Source organism: Cucurbita pepo, chromosome 19 (genome assembly GCF_057944985.1).
Source record: "Cucurbita pepo subsp. pepo isolate OVF chromosome 19, ASM5794498v1, whole genome shotgun sequence".
In the NCBI taxonomy this organism is placed as follows: Eukaryota; Viridiplantae; Streptophyta; class Magnoliopsida; order Cucurbitales; family Cucurbitaceae; genus Cucurbita; species Cucurbita pepo.
Genome location: NC_141816.1, coordinates 8450212 through 8470014, shown reverse-complemented (window position 1 = coordinate 8470014; position 19803 = coordinate 8450212). Strand labels below are relative to the sequence as shown.

The following is a 19803-nucleotide window of genomic DNA, read 5'->3' as shown; positions in this document are numbered from 1 at the left end:
GACGAATTAGGGGTTGAAAGAGGTTCATTTCAACCTCGAATTGTATACTCAACTCAATGATTGATAGCCCGCATAACATTTTAGAACTGGTTATGATTGAATTGTACTATGTGCAGACTATTAGACCAGTTAATTTCTTATTATTTAACTTGTCTCCATCAACTGGGATTTGTAATAGTACTTTTTGAGTTGATAGAACTAGGCTTGAGCCCTATAATGTAGGAATATTATGAGAACTTTATGAGTATGGTGTGGGTATGGTTAGGAGGTCCCCAACCACTCCCTAATCGTGATTTGTTATGAATGAGAGTAAGGGACAACATAGGTAGATGAACATTGGCTAGATTGAGGGTCGCTCCCTCCTTAAGATGTTTACACTATAGGGGGCCTATTTGGGGATTCAACTAAACCTAGAGAATTTAAGAATAGTGTCCTTAACGGTATAATGAGAATTATAGGTTGGAACCTATTATAAAGTTGTGCCTTGAGTGTCTGTATTATATAGGTTGATGACAATTAGAGGGACTAGTAGAATGACTAAACAAGATATCTTAAAAACTCCAAGAATGAGTTAAGAGAACTGTCAACCCATAATGGAAGAAAAAAAAAGAGAATTTATGAGTTACACAACATGACCTTACATTGAGCTTAGGTGAACTAAGTAAACATAGGGAAAAGCTGAGTAAAATCTATAACTTAGGAATGATCTTCTAAATATAAATGTGACATCGAATGAATGAACAAATCAATGAGATAAGACTCCAGAGTGAGCTAAGAAACTACGAGCAAGCTACTTGCTAAGTATTTTTATATATGTCTAAGACACTTTAATCATTTAAAATGAGACCTAGATCGAACAGTCAAGACGAGAGCGTGCATAAGCTGCTCAAAACAAGGAGAACGAGCATTTTAGTTGCGTTGCCTCGCACTCTCATATGAATTTCACTATAACTTTCAAACAAGACATTAATTACTATGATAATTTAATCTCCATGTCAGAATAGTTCAATATTTAAAAAAATGAAATACTTAGACTTTAGCCATACATTTGACCATGAAGATACAAAATAATAATAATAATAATAATAATTTAAAAAAAGAAAGAAGGGGAAGAAACTATTATGCATAGCAAAATGAATTAATAATGAGTAAGAGTCAAGAAATCCATACACAACAACCAAACACAAGCACCAAGGCCTACAAACTTTGACCATTCAAATTTTCCCTACATTTCTTATGTCAACCATTTTCAACCACCGACGCTTTCCACCAACCTTCGGAGCTCTTTTCATTTCTCGCTCGCCTCTTTCTTACCTTTACCTAACGCAGCCCCCGTTGCGCGGTTGTTGCACAAAGCTTTCTCTATATAACCATTTTCCCCCATCATTCTCCACAACTCAGAAATCAATTCAAATCCAATCCCAACTCACATTCTTACTTCCTCTCTAACACTCTCTACTCTTCATCTTTCATTTTCCTATACAAATGGCCCCCGCTCCCTTCCAACAACTTGCCGCCCAGAATGGTTCGGTGGAGACCTTCTGCATTAGCCACAACGATCCACTTAACTGGGGTGTGGCTGCCGACGCTCTCAAGGGAAGCCATCTCGACGAGGTAAAGCGCATGGTGGAGGAGTACCGGAGGCCCCTTGTCAAGCTTGGTGGTGAGACTCTCACCATTTCTCAAGTGGCTGCCATTGCCACTCCTGATAATGATGTGATAGTCGAGTTGGCTGAGTCTGCTAGAGCTGGCGTTAAAGCTAGCAGTGATTGGGTTATGGAGAGCATGAACAAAGGCACTGATAGTTACGGTGTTACTACTGGCTTTGGTGCTACCTCTCATAGAAGGACCAATCAAGGTGGAGCTCTTCAGAAGGAGCTGATTCGATTCTTGAATGCTGGGATCTTTGGAAGTGGAGCTGAGTCCACCCATACTCTGCCCCACTCTGCTACCAGGGCGGCTATGTTGGTGAGAATCAACACTCTTCTTCAAGGCTATTCGGGTATTAGATTTGAGATTTTGGAAGCCATAACCAAACTCTTGAACCATAACATCACTCCCTGCTTGCCTCTTCGTGGAACCATTACTGCTTCTGGTGATCTTGTTCCACTTTCTTATATTGCTGGATTGCTCACTGGCCGACCAAACTCTAAGGCGGTTGGACCAAATGGAGAAAGCCTTGATGCAAAGGAGGCTTTTCAACAAGCTGACATCCCTTCTGGGTTCTTTGAGTTGCAGCCTAAAGAAGGTCTTGCTCTTGTCAATGGCACTGCTGTTGGTTCTGGGATGGCTTCGATTGTTCTGTTTGAGGCCAATATTTTGGCTGTTTTGTCTGAGATTTTGTCAGCCATTTTTGCTGAAGTTATGCAAGGAAAGCCAGAATTCACCGATCATTTGACACACAAATTGAAGCATCATCCTGGTCAGATCGAGGCTGCTGCAATTATGGAACACATCTTGGATGGAAGCTCTTACATGAAAGCTGCAAAGAAATTGCATGAAACCGATCCTCTTCAAAAGCCAAAGCAAGATCGTTATGCTCTTAGAACTTCTCCTCAATGGCTTGGTCCATTGATTGAAGTCATTCGATTCTCAACAAAGTCTATCGAGCGAGAGATTAATTCAGTCAACGACAACCCTTTGATAGATGTTTCAAGGAACAAGGCAATCCATGGAGGCAACTTCCAAGGAACCCCCATTGGAGTCTCAATGGACAACACTCGTTTGGCCGTTGCTTCAATTGGAAAGCTCATGTTTGCTCAATTTTCAGAGCTTGTCAATGATTTTTACAACAATGGATTACCTTCAAACCTCTCTGCAAGCAGAAACCCAAGTTTAGATTATGGATTTAAAGGTGCTGAGATTGCGATGGCTTCCTATTGCTCTGAGCTTCAATATCTTGCAAATCCAGTGACAAGTCACGTCCAGAGTGCTGAGCAACACAACCAAGATGTTAACTCTCTTGGTTTAATCTCTTCAAGGAAAACAGCCGAAGCCCTTGATATTTTAAAACTCATGTCATCAACCTTTTTGGTTGCCCTCTGCCAAGCAATCGACTTGAGGCATTTGGAAGAAAACTTGAAGAACACTGTAAAAAACTGTGTTAGCCAAACAGCCAAGAAAGTGTTGACAACATCCTCTAATGGAGCACTTCACCCATCAAGGTTTTGTGAGAAAGATCTTCTAAAAGTTGTGGACAGAGAGCACACCTTCGCTTATATCGATGATCCATGCAGTGCCACTTACCCATTGAGCCAAAAGTTGAGGCAAGTCCTAGTTGAGCACGCACTTGGCAATGGTGATTGTGAAAAGGATGCAGACACTTCAATCTTCCAAAAGATTGGTGCTTTCGAGGAGGAACTAAAGGCAGTGTTACCAAAAGAAGTTGAAAATGCAAGGTTGTGGTACGAGAGTGGAAATTCTAAAATTGAGAATCAGATAAAGGACTGCAGATCTTATCCATTGTATAGGTTTGTGAGAGAAGAATTGGGAACGAATCTTCTTACAGGAGAAAAAGTGATATCTCCAGGAGAAGAGTGCGAGAAGGTGTTCACAGCTCTGTGTGAAGGGAAGATGATCGACTCTATCTTAGAGTGCTTGAAAGAGTGGAACGGTGCTCCAATTCCCATCTGCTAAGGATTCAACGTTGATGAAGATATTTATAGGATGAATTTGTACTTTACTATTTTTTTTTCTCCCTCCTGTCATATTTCCTTTTGCCAAAAAGAACAAAGGAATAAAATTCTTTGATAAATTCTTCCATGTTCGGTTACTATTTTTAAAAAGTTTTTTCATGAAAAAAGTGAGATGGTTTGCATAATACACCGCCTGTAAATGGTGTAAAAGTTTTCTTATTTATAATAAAATAAATTAAAAAGATATGAAAAGAGTAATGAATGGAAAGACATAAAGGCAAATATCTAGATATTTGCGTATAACAAAATTTCAAATATGATATGTATGGTATACTAGAATTTAGTACTAAATATCTTTAATTTAATAAACATTCTCATGGTATCAGAGTCCTTTCGGTTTAGCAACCCCGATCCCTTATTTTCAATGTCTTTTGAATCCCCTACTTCCCTTCTTCTCCACCACTCTTGCGGGCTTTGACAACACAGGGGCAGTCTCCATGGCTGCCACATGCTATGAAAGTTGCAGATCAAGGAGAAAAGAGATCAACCCAATTTTGTGGAGAAAAGAGAAGAAGAAACATTGTTAATATCATTCCATGCTATGAAAGTTGCAGATCAAGGTGTATGTGTCGTAGACTCTGGATGCAGCAACCATATGACAGGTTGTAAGGAATTCTTCTCAACTCTGGATGAAAATTTTCATACTGCGGTTTGTCTTGGCAACAATTCAACTATCCAAGTGATGGGGAAAGGAACCGTAGATATCAAAACTAGAAATGGCTTTGTAGAGTCAATTTCTAATGTATTCTACCTTCCTCATTTGAAGGCAAACTTACTTAGTATCGGTCAGTTACAAGAAAAGGGGTATGTGATCACATTCCAAAATAACAAAATTGAGATTTATGAGTCCAAAAGAGGATCGATTGCTAAGATGAAGATGACCACCAACCGTCTATATCCGTTGACATTAAATATCGTTGCCAGAAGTTTGATGGTGAAGAAAGAAGATACCAACTGACTTTGGCATTTTAGGTATGATCATCTACACTTTAAAGGATTAAAGACGTCTTCAAAGAAGATGGTGACTGGGTTGCCAGACATCACTTCTCCAATAGAAATTTGCGAGAGTTGTGTAGTAGCAAAGCATGAAATTCTTTTCCATCCAGAAAATCAAGAAGAGCTCAAGCAATTTTGGAGTTGATTCATTCAGACATATGTGGTCCGATCTCTCCACCATCAAATGGTAACAAGAAATATTTCATGACTCTCATGGATGGTTTTAGTAGAAAAACATGGATTTACTTCTTGCATGCCAAATAAGAAGCCTTTGATTGCTTCAAGAAATTTTATGCTACTATGAAGACTGAAATTGGAAGAAGAGTGAAGGCTTTAAGAACTGACAGAGGTCGAGAGTTTTGCTCGAACGAGTTTACAAAATTGTGTGAAGAGAAGGGCATAAGGAGACAGTTGACAGCAACATATACACCACAACAAAATTGTGTGGCCGAAAGGAAGAATAGGACCATTCTCAACATGGTTCGAAGTTTATTAAATAAAGGAGAAGTTTCGAAGGAATTCTGGCCAGAAGTTGTTGTGTGGTCTGTTAACATTTTCAATCGAAGCCACTTTCTCTGTTAGAGATATGACTCCACAAAAAACATGGAGCGAAAGAAAGCCTGCGGTAGACCACTTTAGAATCTTTCGGTGCATAGCATATGCACACGTTCCTTATGAGAAAAGGAAGAAACTTGAGGACAAGAGTTTGAAGTGTGTGCTCCTTGGAGTAAGCGAGACTTCTAAGGCGTACAAGCTCTATGATCTTTTGACAAAAAAGGTGGTGGTGAGTCGTGATGTAATCTTTGACGAAAGAAGACTTGGACATGGAAAGAAATGATCACTGTGAATCAGCAAATTCCTGTAGATCTTGAAGAAAAACAAAGTCCCTATTCAGCCTCACTATGAGCATGGAGAGAGCTCATCACAAGCTCAACAAGAAGAACCAGTAGAAGAAGAAGATCAAACATCATCATGTATGTAGTTAGTATGAGAAGTCGCTACATGGAGCAACCAACGGAAAAACATCTCAATTAAGCAAGAAGGATACTTCGTTGTGTGAGAGGAACTTTTGATTTGGGGGTATTCTACAAGAAAGGAGATGATTCGAAGATGGTTAGTTATACAAATAGCGACTATGCAGGTGATATAGATGATCGTAAAAGTATCTCAAGAAGTATTTTCATGATGAGTTCAGGAGCTATTTGCTGGTCTTCAAAGAAGCAACCTATTTTAACACTCTCAACTACAGAAGCAGAATTTGTGGCAGCAGCAGCATGCTCGTGCCAAGCAATTTGGTTAAGAAAAATGCTTGAAATTAATAATCAGAAGCAACCAGGTACGATGGTTATATATTGTGATAATATGTCAACTATTAAGTTGTCTAAAAATCTTGTGTTGCATGGAAGGAGTAAGCACATCGATGTTCGATTTCATTTCTTGCGTGATTTGTGTAAAGAAGGCATTATTGAACTCAATTTTTGCCGAAGTGATGAACAAATCGCAAACCTATTCACAAAGCCCTTGAAACAACCATTGTTCGAGAAGCTTAGAAGAAAGATGAGGATGTGCAGAATCCAAGATGTAGTTCAAGGAAATGAAGTGAAGTCCTAAACTGATTTTTGCAGATTTTTGCATAATTCAGTTTAAGGGAGGGTGTTGAAGGGTCACTAGTAGATACATGTATGAATAGATACATGTGTTGAAGGGTCACTTGTATATGTATAGATACATGTATAAGTACATGAATGAATAAATACACGTACAAGTACATGAATGAATAAATACACGTAGGTTCATTAGTTCCTAATTAAATAGATGCATGACTTTAGGATAATGAATGGTAATGAGGATCCTCTCAAAGAATTCTACAAAATTTCTCTGTTGTCACCAACAACTATATACATACAACCTTACCATTTCCAACACAATCAATTTTCCCTCCACCAACATAGTCTCTTCCATTTTCTTCTCAATCTTCCTTTCATCCTTCATAGAAACCCTAACCTAAACCTATCGACCTTTTGTAGAGATTTACCTTTGGAATCTAGGCTCCGCACTGGCCTCTTCGCCAACCAAGTTGCCGCCTCCCTTTTCACCAAAATTGGCTTCTTCGCCCACTGTGGCGACTCTTCCGACTTCAACATTGTCCTTATCCCTTGCTCTAGGTTTCCTCTTCTACTTCTTGGGTTAGACATATTCTCACCAGAGCCAAGGCAATATCGTCGCTGAGCGACGATCCCTCTTCATGGGTTAGACATTCTCGTCGAAGCCAAGGCAGCATCGCCACTGAGCGGCAATCTCTCTGCAGTTTTCAATGGACAAGAAAATGTTTCTCTACACCTCCTCCAAATCAGGTTGTTGACATATTCATGAAAAGTGTTTCTCGACCTCTCTTTGAATTTTTCAAATCCAAACTTCACGTTCGTTCAAATCTGATGCTCAGCTTGCGGGGGTGTTTAGAAATATTTGCCTTCAATAAAATATCAAATATGATATGGTATTTTATTGAAGGCAAATATTTCTAAACATAGGTATCTTTCTATATATTGTTCCTTCCATTTTCATTTATTACTAATTTCATGTCCTTCTAATTTATTTGATTATAAATAATAAAATTCTTTGACAAATTCTGGTTACTATTTTTAAAATGTTTTTTCATAAAAAAAGAAAATGAAAAATCAAGTTTTTACTGTTAAATTTTTTATGCTATATCAATTTTTACTCAAACTTTAATACGTACATGTTTGTTTTTCTTCTTCAATTTTGATTCAATTTAAGGTGTGTAACGAAATATCATAACTTTCAGTGTTCTAATACCATCTATTGTGCGTCGTAATACCACAACCAAAATGTTCTGATACTCAATTTTTGTAGCGAAATGACACAACAAAAAATGCTATGATACCTTATTGTTGTAGCAGAAATGGAAGCAAGATCAGTCGCACCACGCACCTACAGGATTGGGTTGGGTAAAAAAAAATCTCTCAACCCAACCGCATTCGAACCATGTACATCCCTACCTTCAATTTTTAAGTTTAGACTAAATTTTACCATTATTTTGAAAAATAAAATAAAAATGGAGGATTTTAAAGAAGTTTGTGTAAATATGTGAACCAAATAAAAAATAAATAAGATTTAATAACTAAAATAATGATATGCTATAACACTAATTCTCATAAAAGTAAATATTAATCAAAGTGGTTAGTCCAGTAAATATTAATCAAAATGGTTATGAAGTAAATGAGAGTTAATAACTAAAATAACAAAAAATATTAATAGTTATAAACTAAATGAGATTTAATAACCAAAATAAATGAGAATTATGATAATTCATGTCATTATAAACTAAATGTAGAATTATATTTTGTTGGGTAAGGCTAAGTTGGATGATTGAATTATACCGAAATAATCAAGAATTTTTTAGATGAATGGTAATGAACCATCAATGGTCATATGTTACTTAGATAAATGGTCTCTAATAGCACGAGCCAGACAAATATTTATGATTGACAAATGATTAATGATATGGATTCTTGTCATATGTGTTATGAAAATGATTTGTGCCAGAAATATTTTTATGTTGCCTCGTATATCACACAATTACTATTTGAATTTGTGGAAGCTCGTGCATGTATAAGGTCATTACCGTCTTAGGTTACTTTTACCGCCACAAATTTCTTTTATGCTTTCACTTCTTTTCTTTTAGCTTCGGTTGTGTAAGCGTAAACAACCTCTAGTCAAGCTTAGGAGAAAAAGAATGATGCACATCCAATTTTCTCAAGAAAAATAAGTGAAGCTCAAGTTCAGTTTTAAGTAATGTTTGTATTTTCGGACCCCTAGAGTTATTATTTGAGTATTTTAAATTTCTTTAACTTTCTGGTAAAGACATTCATAGTGGTTTACAATAATGGTTGTGGAGGTCATGAGACAACCCGTCATAATCTAATCCCGACATATAATTTCATGGTACTTTAAAGATTTTAGTAAAGTTATTTTATAATTAGATTGTGATGTTTGGTTGAAATGGAGCCTTGTTTTGGAAAATTTTGGGTCTTTAAGATCCTAATCCGACTATTAAAGGGTGGATTGAATCAAATAAGTAGCACCTCAAAATAATGGATTTAGATGAACTTATAGTATATATTGGAGTATATTATAAGAAACATGATGTAAAAGTTTAGAATAGAAATGAGCTGTTTGATCGATGAAAGATCATGTTGTCTTGATGCATGCTTGGTTTTTAAGAAAATGATGAAACAAACCTAAAATTGAACTAAAAGCATGACTAGGTATTCCTATTTAAAATATTATACTATGTCCTTTTTATGATATATTCATGATTGTTATGATTATATTATTATACGTGGATGATTACGCGTTCGCCAACTAACCCCTAATCGTGAACTTAAGTTGATTGTCGAGGGTTTGATAATATTTTAGAACTGGCTATGATTGATTTGTATTATGTAAGTTGAATTAGAGGTTTTCCAGTTAATTTTTTATTAGTGAGCTTACTCCGTTTAGCAATGATCCATAGTAATACCGTTATGAGTTGGTAAAATTAGGCTTTGAGCCCTAAAATTCATGAAGCTTCGGAGAACTTTATGAGCGGCATGTGGTTGCAGTTAGGAAATCTCCAACCACTCCCGAATTGAAAATTTGTTTGGATGAGAATAAAGAATCACATATATAGATAAGCTTTGGTGGGATGGAGGGTTTCTCCCCCTTATGATGTTTGGTTATGGAGCCTATTAGAGAGATGTTAATTAAACCCTATTAGACAATATGAGAACATGTCTAATAGCATGATGAGAACTGTGAGTTGGAACCTATGATAGGGTTGCGCTAGGCAGCTTTGAGTGCCTATAATATATATGTTATTGATAATGAAAGGGACCAATAGAACAACTAAACAAGATACCTTAAAATTCAAAGAACAAACTATGGAAATTGTCGACTTAGATAGGGCTATGAAAAAAAAGAACTTCATGACTGGTATACCATGACCCTAAGTTGACTTTAAGTGGACCAAATAAACTTAGGACAATCCGAAAAAATATATAACTGAAGAACAAACTTCTAAATATGAATAAGACACAAAATGAACAAACGAATAAATGGAATAAGACTTAATAACGCATTGAGTCCTATGCTACTTTAATCATTTTCAAATGAGGCATAGATATAACCGTAGAAGTGTACGAGACTATAGGGTCCAGATAGATTTGGCGATGAAATTTATTCTTTAAAGCCGCCATCTACTTTACTTCCAATTTATAATATTTTATGGGATGGATTTATTAAGCTTATTGTGTGTTCAAACATGGGGCTTCCAATCATTCTTCACCTCCACATATATTGCTTTTTTATTTGGTAAATGTGGAATCAAGAAATTCTACATAACCACCAAAATAATTAATAATAATAATAATAATAAAATAAAATAAAAAAAGAAAAAGAAAAAGTGTGGCCGGTGGGACTAACGCCGAAAACCGCAGGCAACAAAAGACAGTCGAGTAGCCCATTTTCGAGGGTTTTTTGAGAGCAGAAGAAGAGGGTTTGAGAGACTTCGAAAATGGAGGAGGAGCTCACGAACACTTGGAGACCAACCATTGGAAGAACTCGTTGCGAGTCTACTTCGGCCAGGAACTTCGCGATTGAGACCCACAAGCGTCCTCTGATCGATTAGGGGAAAAGTTTGAGGGTTCCTACTGCCGAAGCTTGAAGCTTGAGGTTAGTGGAGACAAAGAGTCGAAAGGGGTGGAAGGAAACGGAGATTCGAGATATCAATTTGGATCTACGAGATTTGAGGATTGTGCGCGTCGGAAACGAATCAGAGGGAGAGGTGACGGCAAGCATGCAGAGGTGAGTGGAAGAGAAAGGGGTCGGGAAAAAAATGAGGGTTTCGTTGAGATATAATTCAAAGTAATTGAGATATGATTCAAAGTATTCAAAACTGAGATATGATTTAAGTAGTTGAGATATGATTGGAAGTATTCACAGTATTAAGATTTTAGGAAATTGTCCGTAGATTTGAATTTATGTTGATTTCCATAATTTACTATTTTTGTATAAGTCTATAAATATTGGAATTGGGTAACTCTTTTATAATTGAGTGAGAAAACAATAATAGAGCTATCTATTCATTTGGTATAAGAACCAATTACTTATCAACACTAGAGTGAGGGATTATATTTTTTCACAAAACAAAAATGGCAGTAGTTGATTTTTCTTCCTTTACACGAGTTTTACCAATTTTTAATGGTGAGAAATATGAGTGGTGGAGCATCAAGATGAAGACCTTCCTCAGATCGAAGGAGCTATGGGACTTGGTGGAGCACGAGTTCGTTGATGTATTATAACCCTAGAAGAAAAGGAGAGACTAGAAAAAAAAAATGATGTCAACGCTTTGTTCATTATTCAGCAAGCAATTCATTAGACTATTTTTTCGAATTGCAGCAGCAATCACATCAAAGCAAGCATGGTCAATTCTACCAAAAGAGTTTTAGGGAGATTTAAAGGTCATAATAGTGAAATTGTAATCTCTAAGACGTGATTTTGAAACTCTCCTCATGACGAATGGCGAATCAATTGCTGACTTTTTGTCAAGAGCAATGACAATAGTCAGTCAAATGCGTACCTATGTAGAGAAAATTTCAAGAAGAAACAATTGTTGCAAAGGTGTTGAGAAACTTAACTCCAAAGTTTGACCTTGTGGTGGCTGCAATAGAAGAAGCTAAGGATCTATCAATACTCTCCATTGATGAATTGATGGGCTCTCTTCGGGATCATGAGTCAAGGATCAATAGATCATCAGAAAGGAATGAAGAAAAAGCACTACAAGTGAAGAAGATAGCCAACAACGAAGGCAACGAAAAAGAAAATATTCATTTAGCAGGTAGAAGTCGTGGAAGAGGAGGATTTCGCAGCTTCCATGGTGGTCGCGTAATAGGGGTAGATGGAGAAATGATGGACAAAAGAAATTCAATGAATAAAGTAATACAAGGAAGGTCTTACAATATTACCATTGCAAAAGGTATGGGCACACAAAAGCTAAGGATCAACAAATATATTTTGCAACAAAAAATGAAGAAGAATAAGAAAAGCTTTTTATGGCGTGTACCTAATCCAAAGAAATGTGACTTATGGTTTGTTGACAGTGGATGCTCTAACCATATGACATGTACTAAATCCTTATTTCAAGAGCTTGATAAGACGCAAAGAATTAAGGTGCAACTTGAAAATATAAAAGAGATGCAAGTTGAGGAAAAATGCACAGTGAAAGTCGAAACTAGTCATGATAAGATAAAACTATTAGATAATGATACAAAAGAGATTATAGTTGAAGTTTCTCCCGATGAAAAGACAAGGGTGAACACCAATGCATCTCCTAGTGCCTCCACTACAACACAAAATCTGTCAAATTCATCATATTCAGCATCACTAAATAACAACTTTTCTCTTGAAGAATTTTTGGATGAGACACCTCCAAAGAAGTATAAATCTTTAGCTGACATATTTGCATCATGTCAATTTGCTCTTACTGTTTTAGACCCTATGAGTTATGAAGAAGCAACTGAAAAAGAGAAGCAGAAGAGATGCAGTCCATTGAGAAAGCCATGGTAGAAAAGATGCAGTTCATTGAAAAAAATAGAACATGGGATATGGTTAACCTGCCAAACGAAAAGTTCTATGGAGATTTACATGGGACATGCAGCCTATCGCGGTGGCATGTTTATTAGTTTGATGAAGATTTACAAGAAGAGGTCTATGTAACACAACTAGATGGATTCATAAAGAAAGACAAAGAAACAAAGGTGTACAAGTTGAGACAGACATTATACGGGTTAAAGCAGACATACTTAATAAGGTTTTGTCAAAAGAAAAGTTCGGCTAATTCAGACGATTACTTGACATCCGCAACTTTGAATTAAGGGGGAGTGTTGAGATATGATTAAAAGTATTCAAAACTGAGATATGATTTATAAAGTAGTTGAGATATGATTCAAAATATTCGAAATTGAGATATGGTTTAGAGTAGTTGAGATATGATTTAAACCTATAAATATGGGAATTGTGCAACTCTTTAAGAATTGAGCTAGAAACCCTTTCCCAACAGGTTTCGCGTCATGTGCAGCCTAACACCCCGCATGGTCTAGTGCGGGCCTGCACCTCACGCGGCCCAGCACGGGCCTGCGTGTGGCCAATGCAAGCGCACATGCCCTGCCTGGCCCACCATGGGTGTGCAAACCGAGGAGCAGCCGACCCCACCCAAGTAGCGGTCCACCCGACCCGACCCGACTTAATTGGGCCAGTTGGGCCCTTTTGATTAATTCGCCCCCTTTAACTCCGATCTTTGCACCATTTTCATGGTATTCCTCATTTTACACCAATGTAGGAATTATCTGAGGGGTTTGGAAAATTTTGGAACTCTCCAGAGACGCAGATTCGAACAAAAAGTGTCAAGTTTTGTTAGGTAAGTAGCACCCGGGAACCTTGGATTTAGCTATGCTCCTAGTATGCATGAAAGTATGATATGAGAAGCATGTTTTAGAAGTTTGAGCATGAAATTGAGTTGGTTGATGTATGTAAGAGCACGTCAAACGTTATGGTGCGCGTAGATCGAAGAATGAATTGTGGAGTTGTGATACGACTGAAATTGAGAGCATGCCTTGGTATGATGTAATGCATGTTATGGGAACTTGATTATATATGCTTGAGCATAGAATGAGTTTGAGATGACACGTGAAATGTGATTATGTATGTTTATTGATATGCGTACGCAATATCTTATGAACTGAGATTTATGACTAACTTTCTATGATTAGATCATTATGTTATGCCTCTGTCACATGTGTTATAGTAATAGCGGTTGCCCGGGGACGATTAGGGGTTCGCCAACTAATCCCTAATCGTAAACCTAACTCGATTGTCAGGGGTCCACGTAACTATAGAACTGACCATTTTACTGTTGATGGTACCTTGTGGGGACTTATAGAAAGTTTTCCAGTTAATTTTCTATTAGTGAATCTATCACAAGTGACAAGGGTCTACGTCGGTACATTAGAGTTGGTCTAGATTTATTGCTCATGCATGTGAGTTAGCGGTTATCCGGGGACGATTAGGGTTCGCCAACTAATCCCTAATCGTAAATCTGACTCGATTGTTAGGGGTCCACGTAACTATAGAACTGGTCATTTTATTGTTGATGGTATCTTGTGGGGACTTATAGGAAGTTTGATAGTTAATTTTTCTATTAGTGAACCTGTCACGAGTGACAAGGGTCCACGTCGATACATTAGAGTTGGTCGAGATTTATTGCTCATGCATATGAGTTAGTGGTTATCTGCGGACGATTAGGGGTTCGCCAACTAATGCCTAATCGTAAACTTGACACGATTGTGAGGGGTCCGCGTAACTATAGAACTTACCATTTTACTGTTGATGGTATCTTGTGGGGCCTTATAGGAAGTTTGCCAGTTAATTTTCTATTACTGAACCTGTCACGAGTGACAGGGGTCCACGTTGGTACACTTGAGAGTTGGTCGATTTTTAGAATGCATGAACACTGAGCACCGAAGTCGCACCCCGAGTGTTTTGAGATATGATGACGATGATGAGAGACTAGCAGAAACGACTAACTAGGAAACCGAGGGGACCTAAGAATATTCCGAGGGCTGGAGGTCCAGATAGGACCATGAACCAAGAGAGTAGAATGAGAAATCTTAAGGTGTAGCTTAGGAAGAAGCCTATACAGGAGAACGAATCCCAATAGGCGAATAAGATATCGAACGTAGGAACAAGATTAATAAGACTTGATAACAAAATATGAACTACCAGCAAGCTGCTTACTGAGTATATTTTATATACTCATCCTTGCTACTCCAACTTTCTTTTCAAGTGGAGATTGATGTGGCGGTCGAGGCGAAGGCACACAAGACTGTTGGCTATAGAGAGTCCCATCACACATGAGTTTCGAGTTTCTTTGTACTTAACTTTAAATCCAACCTTTCATGTATTTTAAATAGTTTGACCGAACGGTGTTGTATCTTAGTGGTCTTTTCTCTTTTCTTTGTAAAAATAAACATTACTATTTTAATTAAATTTCAAATTACATGCATGTGTTCAAATGTTTAAAATTCTACAACTTTGAGTAACCATTCCAGGTTTGAGTTCCACAAAAAGTGGGTTGTTACATAATTAAACCCTACTAGAGAAGATGAGAACATGTCAATAATAGCATGATGAAAACTATGAGTTGGAACCTATGCTTGAGTTACGCCTAGTGCCTATGATATATATATTAATGATAATCAAAGGGACTAGTAGAAAAATTGAAGATTCCTTACCATTTGAAGAACAAACTATGAAAATTGTCGGCCTAGATAGGGCTATGAAAAAAAAGAACTTGATGACTTGTATACGATGACCTTAGGTTGAACTTAAGTGGACCAGGTAAACCTAGGACAACCCGAAAAAATCTATAATCGGAGAACGAACTACTTCTAAATATGAATAAAACATAAATGAATGAATGAAGATAACCACCAAACACAAGCACCAAGGCCTACAAACTTTGACCATTCAAATTTTCACAACATTTCTTATTTAAACCATTTTCAACCATCTACGCTTTCCACCAACCTTCGGAGCTCTTTCTGACCTTTACCTAACGCAGCCCCCATTGCAAGGTTGTTGCACAAAGCTTTCTCTATATAACCATTTTCCCCCATCATTCTCCACAACTCAGAAATCAATTCAAATCAAAACCCAACTCACATTCTTACTTCCTCTCTAACGCTCTCTACTCTTCATCTTTCATTTTGCTACACTAATGGCCCCCGCTCCCTTCCAACAACTTGCCGCCCAAAATGGTTCGGTGGGGAGCTTCTGCATTAGCCGTAATGATCCACTCAACTGGGGTGTGGCTGCCGAGGCTCTCAAGGGAAGCCATCTCGATGAGGTCAAGCGCATGGTGGAGGAATATCGGAGGCCCCTTGTCAAGCTCGGTGGTGAAACTCTCACCATTTCCCAAGTGGCCGCCATTGCCACTCGTGATAATGAGGTGATGGTCGAACTGGCTGAGTCTGCTAGAGCTGGCGTTAAAGCTAGCAGTGATTGGGTTATGGAGAGCATGAACAAAGGCACTGATAGTTACGGTGTTACTACTGGCTTTGGTGCTACCTCTCATAGAAGGACCAATCAAGGTGGAGCTCTTCAGAAGGAGCTGATTCGATTCTTGAATGCTGGGATCTTTGGAAGTGGAGCTGAGTCCACCCATACTCTGCCCCACTCTGCTACCAGGGCGGCTATGTTGGTGAGAATCAACACTCTTCTTCAAGGCTATTCGGGTATTAGATTTGAGATTTTGGAAGCTATAACCAAACTCTTGAACCATAACATCACTCCCTGCTTGCCTCTTCGTGGAACCATTACTGCTTCTGGAGATCTTGTTCCACTTTCTTATATCGCTGGATTGCTCACTGGCCGACCAAACTCTAAGGCTGTTGGACCAAATGGAGAAAGCCTTGATGCAAAGGAGGCTTTTCAACAAGCTGACATCCCTTCTGGGTTCTTTGAATTGCAGCCAAAAGAAGGTCTTGCTCTTGTCAATGGCACTGCTGTTGGTTCTGGGCTGGCTTCGATTGTTCTGTTTGAGGCCAATATTTTGGCTGTTTTGTCTGAGATTTTGTCAGCCATTTTTGCTGAAGTTATGCAAGGAAAGCCAGAATTCACCGATCATTTGACACACAAATTGAAGCATCATCCTGGTCAGATCGAGGCTGCTGCAATTATGGAACACATCTTGGATGGAAGTTCTTACATGAAAACTGCAAAGAAATTGCATGAAACCGATCCTCTCCAGAAGCCAAAGCAAGATCGTTATGCTCTTAGAACTTCTCCTCAATGGCTTGGTCCATTGATTGAAGTCATTCGATTCTCAACAAAATCTATCGAAAGAGAGATTAACTCAGTCAACGACAACCCTTTGATCGATGTTTCAAGGAACAAGGCGATCCATGGAGGCAACTTCCAAGGAACTCCCATTGGAGTCTCAATGGACAACACTCGTTTGGCTGTTGCTTCAATTGGAAAGCTCATGTTTGCCCAATTCTCAGAGCTTGTGAATGATTTCTACAACAATGGATTACCTTCAAACCTCTCTGCAAGCAGAAACCCGAGTTTAGATTATGGATTCAAGGGTGCAGAAATTGCCATGGCTTCTTATTGCTCTGAGCTTCAATATCTTGCAAATCCAGTGACTAGCCATGTACAGAGCGCCGAGCAACACAACCAAGATGTTAACTCTCTTGGTTTAATCTCTTCAAGGAAAACAGCCGAAGCCCTTGATATTTTAAAACTCATGTCATCAACCTTTTTGGTTGCCCTCTGCCAAGCAATCGACTTGAGGCATTTGGAAGAAAACTTGAAGAACACTGTAAAAAACTGTGTTAGCCAAACAGCCAAGAAAGTGTTGACCACATCCTCTAATGGAGCGCTTCACCCCTCAAGGTTTTGTGAGAAGGATCTTCTAAAGGTTGTGGACAGAGAGTACACCTTCGCTTATATCGATGATCCATGCAGCGCTACATACCCATTGATGCAAAAGCTAAGACAAGTTATTGTCGAGCACGCTTTGAGCAATGGAGAAATGGAAAAAGATATTGAAACTTCAATCTTTCAAAAGATTGGTTGTTTTGAAGAGGAACTGAAAGCCATATTGCCCAATGAAGTGGAAAGCGTGAGATTAGCATATGAAAATGGAGATGCAACGATTGAGAACCAGATTAAAGAATGCAGATCCTACCCATTATATAAGTTTGTGAGAGAAGAATTGGGAACTAAATTGGTGAGCGGAGAAAGGGTTATATCTCCCGGAGAAGAGTGTGAGAAAGTTTTCAGTGCATTGTGTGAAGGGAAGATGATTGACCCAATTTTGGAATGCTTGAAGGAGTGGAATGGTGCTCCAATTCCCATATGTTGATGCGCCAATAGAAGTTGAATGAAACACCAATGATGTCAAAATTTGTTTTAGTTGAAGTTTCTTCATTTCATTTTGTATCAAGTAACAAAGAATTACTTGAAAATTTTCAATTGAATGTATTTGTTCCATTTATAAACTAGCTAATTACTTAAATTTTTCTCCATTAACGTCTACGGCGTGTCATAGATGTTGAGCGCCGAAAGCGGAACAAATGTACTCACAACACTAATTAGCGGAATTACACAAAGAAACACCAAGATATTTACGTGTGGTTCAGAGATAAGAGGTTCCCCTACATCCACGGGTAGCAACCGATCACTAATTAAATAAAGTGTTACAAGTGAATACCTCACTATCACACTACGAAAACTCCCATCAATATGTCACTCAAGAAATACAATGTGACACAAAACTTGATGTTTTCAACCGCATAAAGAATGACATTACATAGCCTTTTGTTGAACCTAAAAATATCAGCGAAACTAACCAAACCTAAAAATATGAGCCAAACTTATCCTAGAAAATAGGACTAATCAGTCCTAAAGAATAGGACCTTATAACAATTTACAACAATCTTCCCCTTATCATAAGATCTTCAAGTTGATAACTGATTTGGTTGCTACCACGTCAACACACTACTCCTTTCTTCCATCGTTGATGAAGTCCAAACAATGCCAGAACTTTTCACGAACGATCACTCTTGTCAACATATCAGTAGGGTTATCGGCGGTTCCAATTTTTAATAAACGAATGTCCCCTTCGCTAATAATTTCTCGAATAAAGTGAAAATGGACATCAATATGTTTAGTACGAGCATGATGGACTTGATTTGTTTACAAACAAATAGCGCTCTGGCTATCATATAACACATCTATATGTTCCTGCAAAATACCCAAGTCATTGATCAAACCATGCATCCAAATAGCTTCTTTAAAAGCTTCCGTTACTGCCATACACTCTGCTTCAGTGGTAGACAATGCAACAGTAGACTGCAATGTTGAACGCCAACAAACAGGTCCACCAGCCATAGCAAATAAATAACCCGTAGTAGATCGTCACTTATCCAAATCACCAGCATAATCAGAATCCACATAACCAACTACAAGATTGTCAAGATTAAACATTTCTTGTTTTTGAAACTTAATACCAACATCAATAGCACCAAGAATGTACCTAAGAATCCATTTGACTGCCTGTCAATGCTCTTTACCAGGATTATGCATATAACGACTCACCATGCTTACTGCGTGTGAAAGATCAGGTCGAGTACACACCATAGCATACATCAAAGCACCAACAACATTTGTATAAAGAATATTCTCCATATATCTTTTGTCATCGTCAGAACTTGGACACATTGAAGCACTAAGCTTGAAATGAGAAGCAAGTGGAGTAACAACGGGTTTGGTTGAATTATTCAAACTAAATCTTGTCAATACCTTGCGTAGATATTGAGACTGAGTCAAACAGACTGTACCTTTTTTCCAATCTCGCTCTATCTCCATTCCAAGTATTTTCTTTGCATTGCCTAAGTCTTTCATTTCAAATGTTTTAGAAAAATGATCTTTGAGCTTATCAATCTCCATCGGTCTCTTTGAAGCTATTAACATATCATCAATATATAAGAGCAAATAGATAAACGATTCACCATCGAGACACCGATAATACACACAATGATCAAATTGACTATGAGTATACATATGCTCTACTATGAAATGATCAAACTTTTTATACCATTAGCGAGGAGATTGCTTCAGCCCATACAAAGATTTCTTCAATCTGCATACTAAATGTTGCTGTCTAACTACTCGAAAACCAACCGGTTGCGTCATATATACTTCTTCTTCGAAATCTCCATGCAAAAAAGCAGTTTTTATATCAAGTTGTACAAGCTCAAGATTAAATTGAGCAACCAAAGCTAACAAAATTCGAATGGAAGAATGTTTTACCACAGGTGAGAAAATTTCATTGTAATCAATACCTTCTTTTTGTGCATAGCCTTTAGCCACAAGTCGAGCCTTATAACGTATACCAAAAGATCTTCCTTTTTTTTTTTGCAAAAACCCATTTACAACCAATTTCCTTCCTACCTTTTGGAAGTTGTACCAAATCTCAAGTTTGATTTAT

At 37.9% G+C, this 19803-nt stretch overlaps 2 protein-coding genes across 2 annotated transcripts; both read left to right on the top strand.

Annotated features, from left to right (window-relative positions):
• The first annotated feature begins 1415 nt into the window (after positions 1 to 1415).
• Positions 1416 to 3762, top strand: LOC147786694 (phenylalanine ammonia-lyase-like). Its single transcript, XM_087119964.1, has one exon. It carries the CDS (start codon positions 1486 to 1488, stop codon positions 3634 to 3636), a length of 2151 nt encoding a protein of 716 aa, XP_086976090.1. The 5' UTR covers positions 1416 to 1485; the 3' UTR covers positions 3637 to 3762.
• Positions 3763 to 15428: 11666 nt separating this feature from the next.
• LOC111780982 (phenylalanine ammonia-lyase-like) lies at positions 15429 to 17829 on the top strand. The gene has a single exon (XM_023661364.2). It carries the CDS (start codon positions 15526 to 15528, stop codon positions 17674 to 17676), a length of 2151 nt encoding a protein of 716 aa, XP_023517132.1. The 5' UTR covers positions 15429 to 15525; the 3' UTR covers positions 17677 to 17829.
• Positions 17830 to 19803: the final 1974 nt, after the last annotated feature.

Bases quoted from the DNA above. Each gene is read 5' to 3' on its own strand.
- LOC111780982 (XM_023661364.2), top strand. From the start codon at position 15,526: ATGGCCCCCGCTCCCTTCCAACAACTTGCCGCCCAAAATGGTTCGGTG.
- LOC147786694 (XM_087119964.1), top strand. From the start codon at position 1,486: ATGGCCCCCGCTCCCTTCCAACAACTTGCCGCCCAGAATGGTTCGGTG.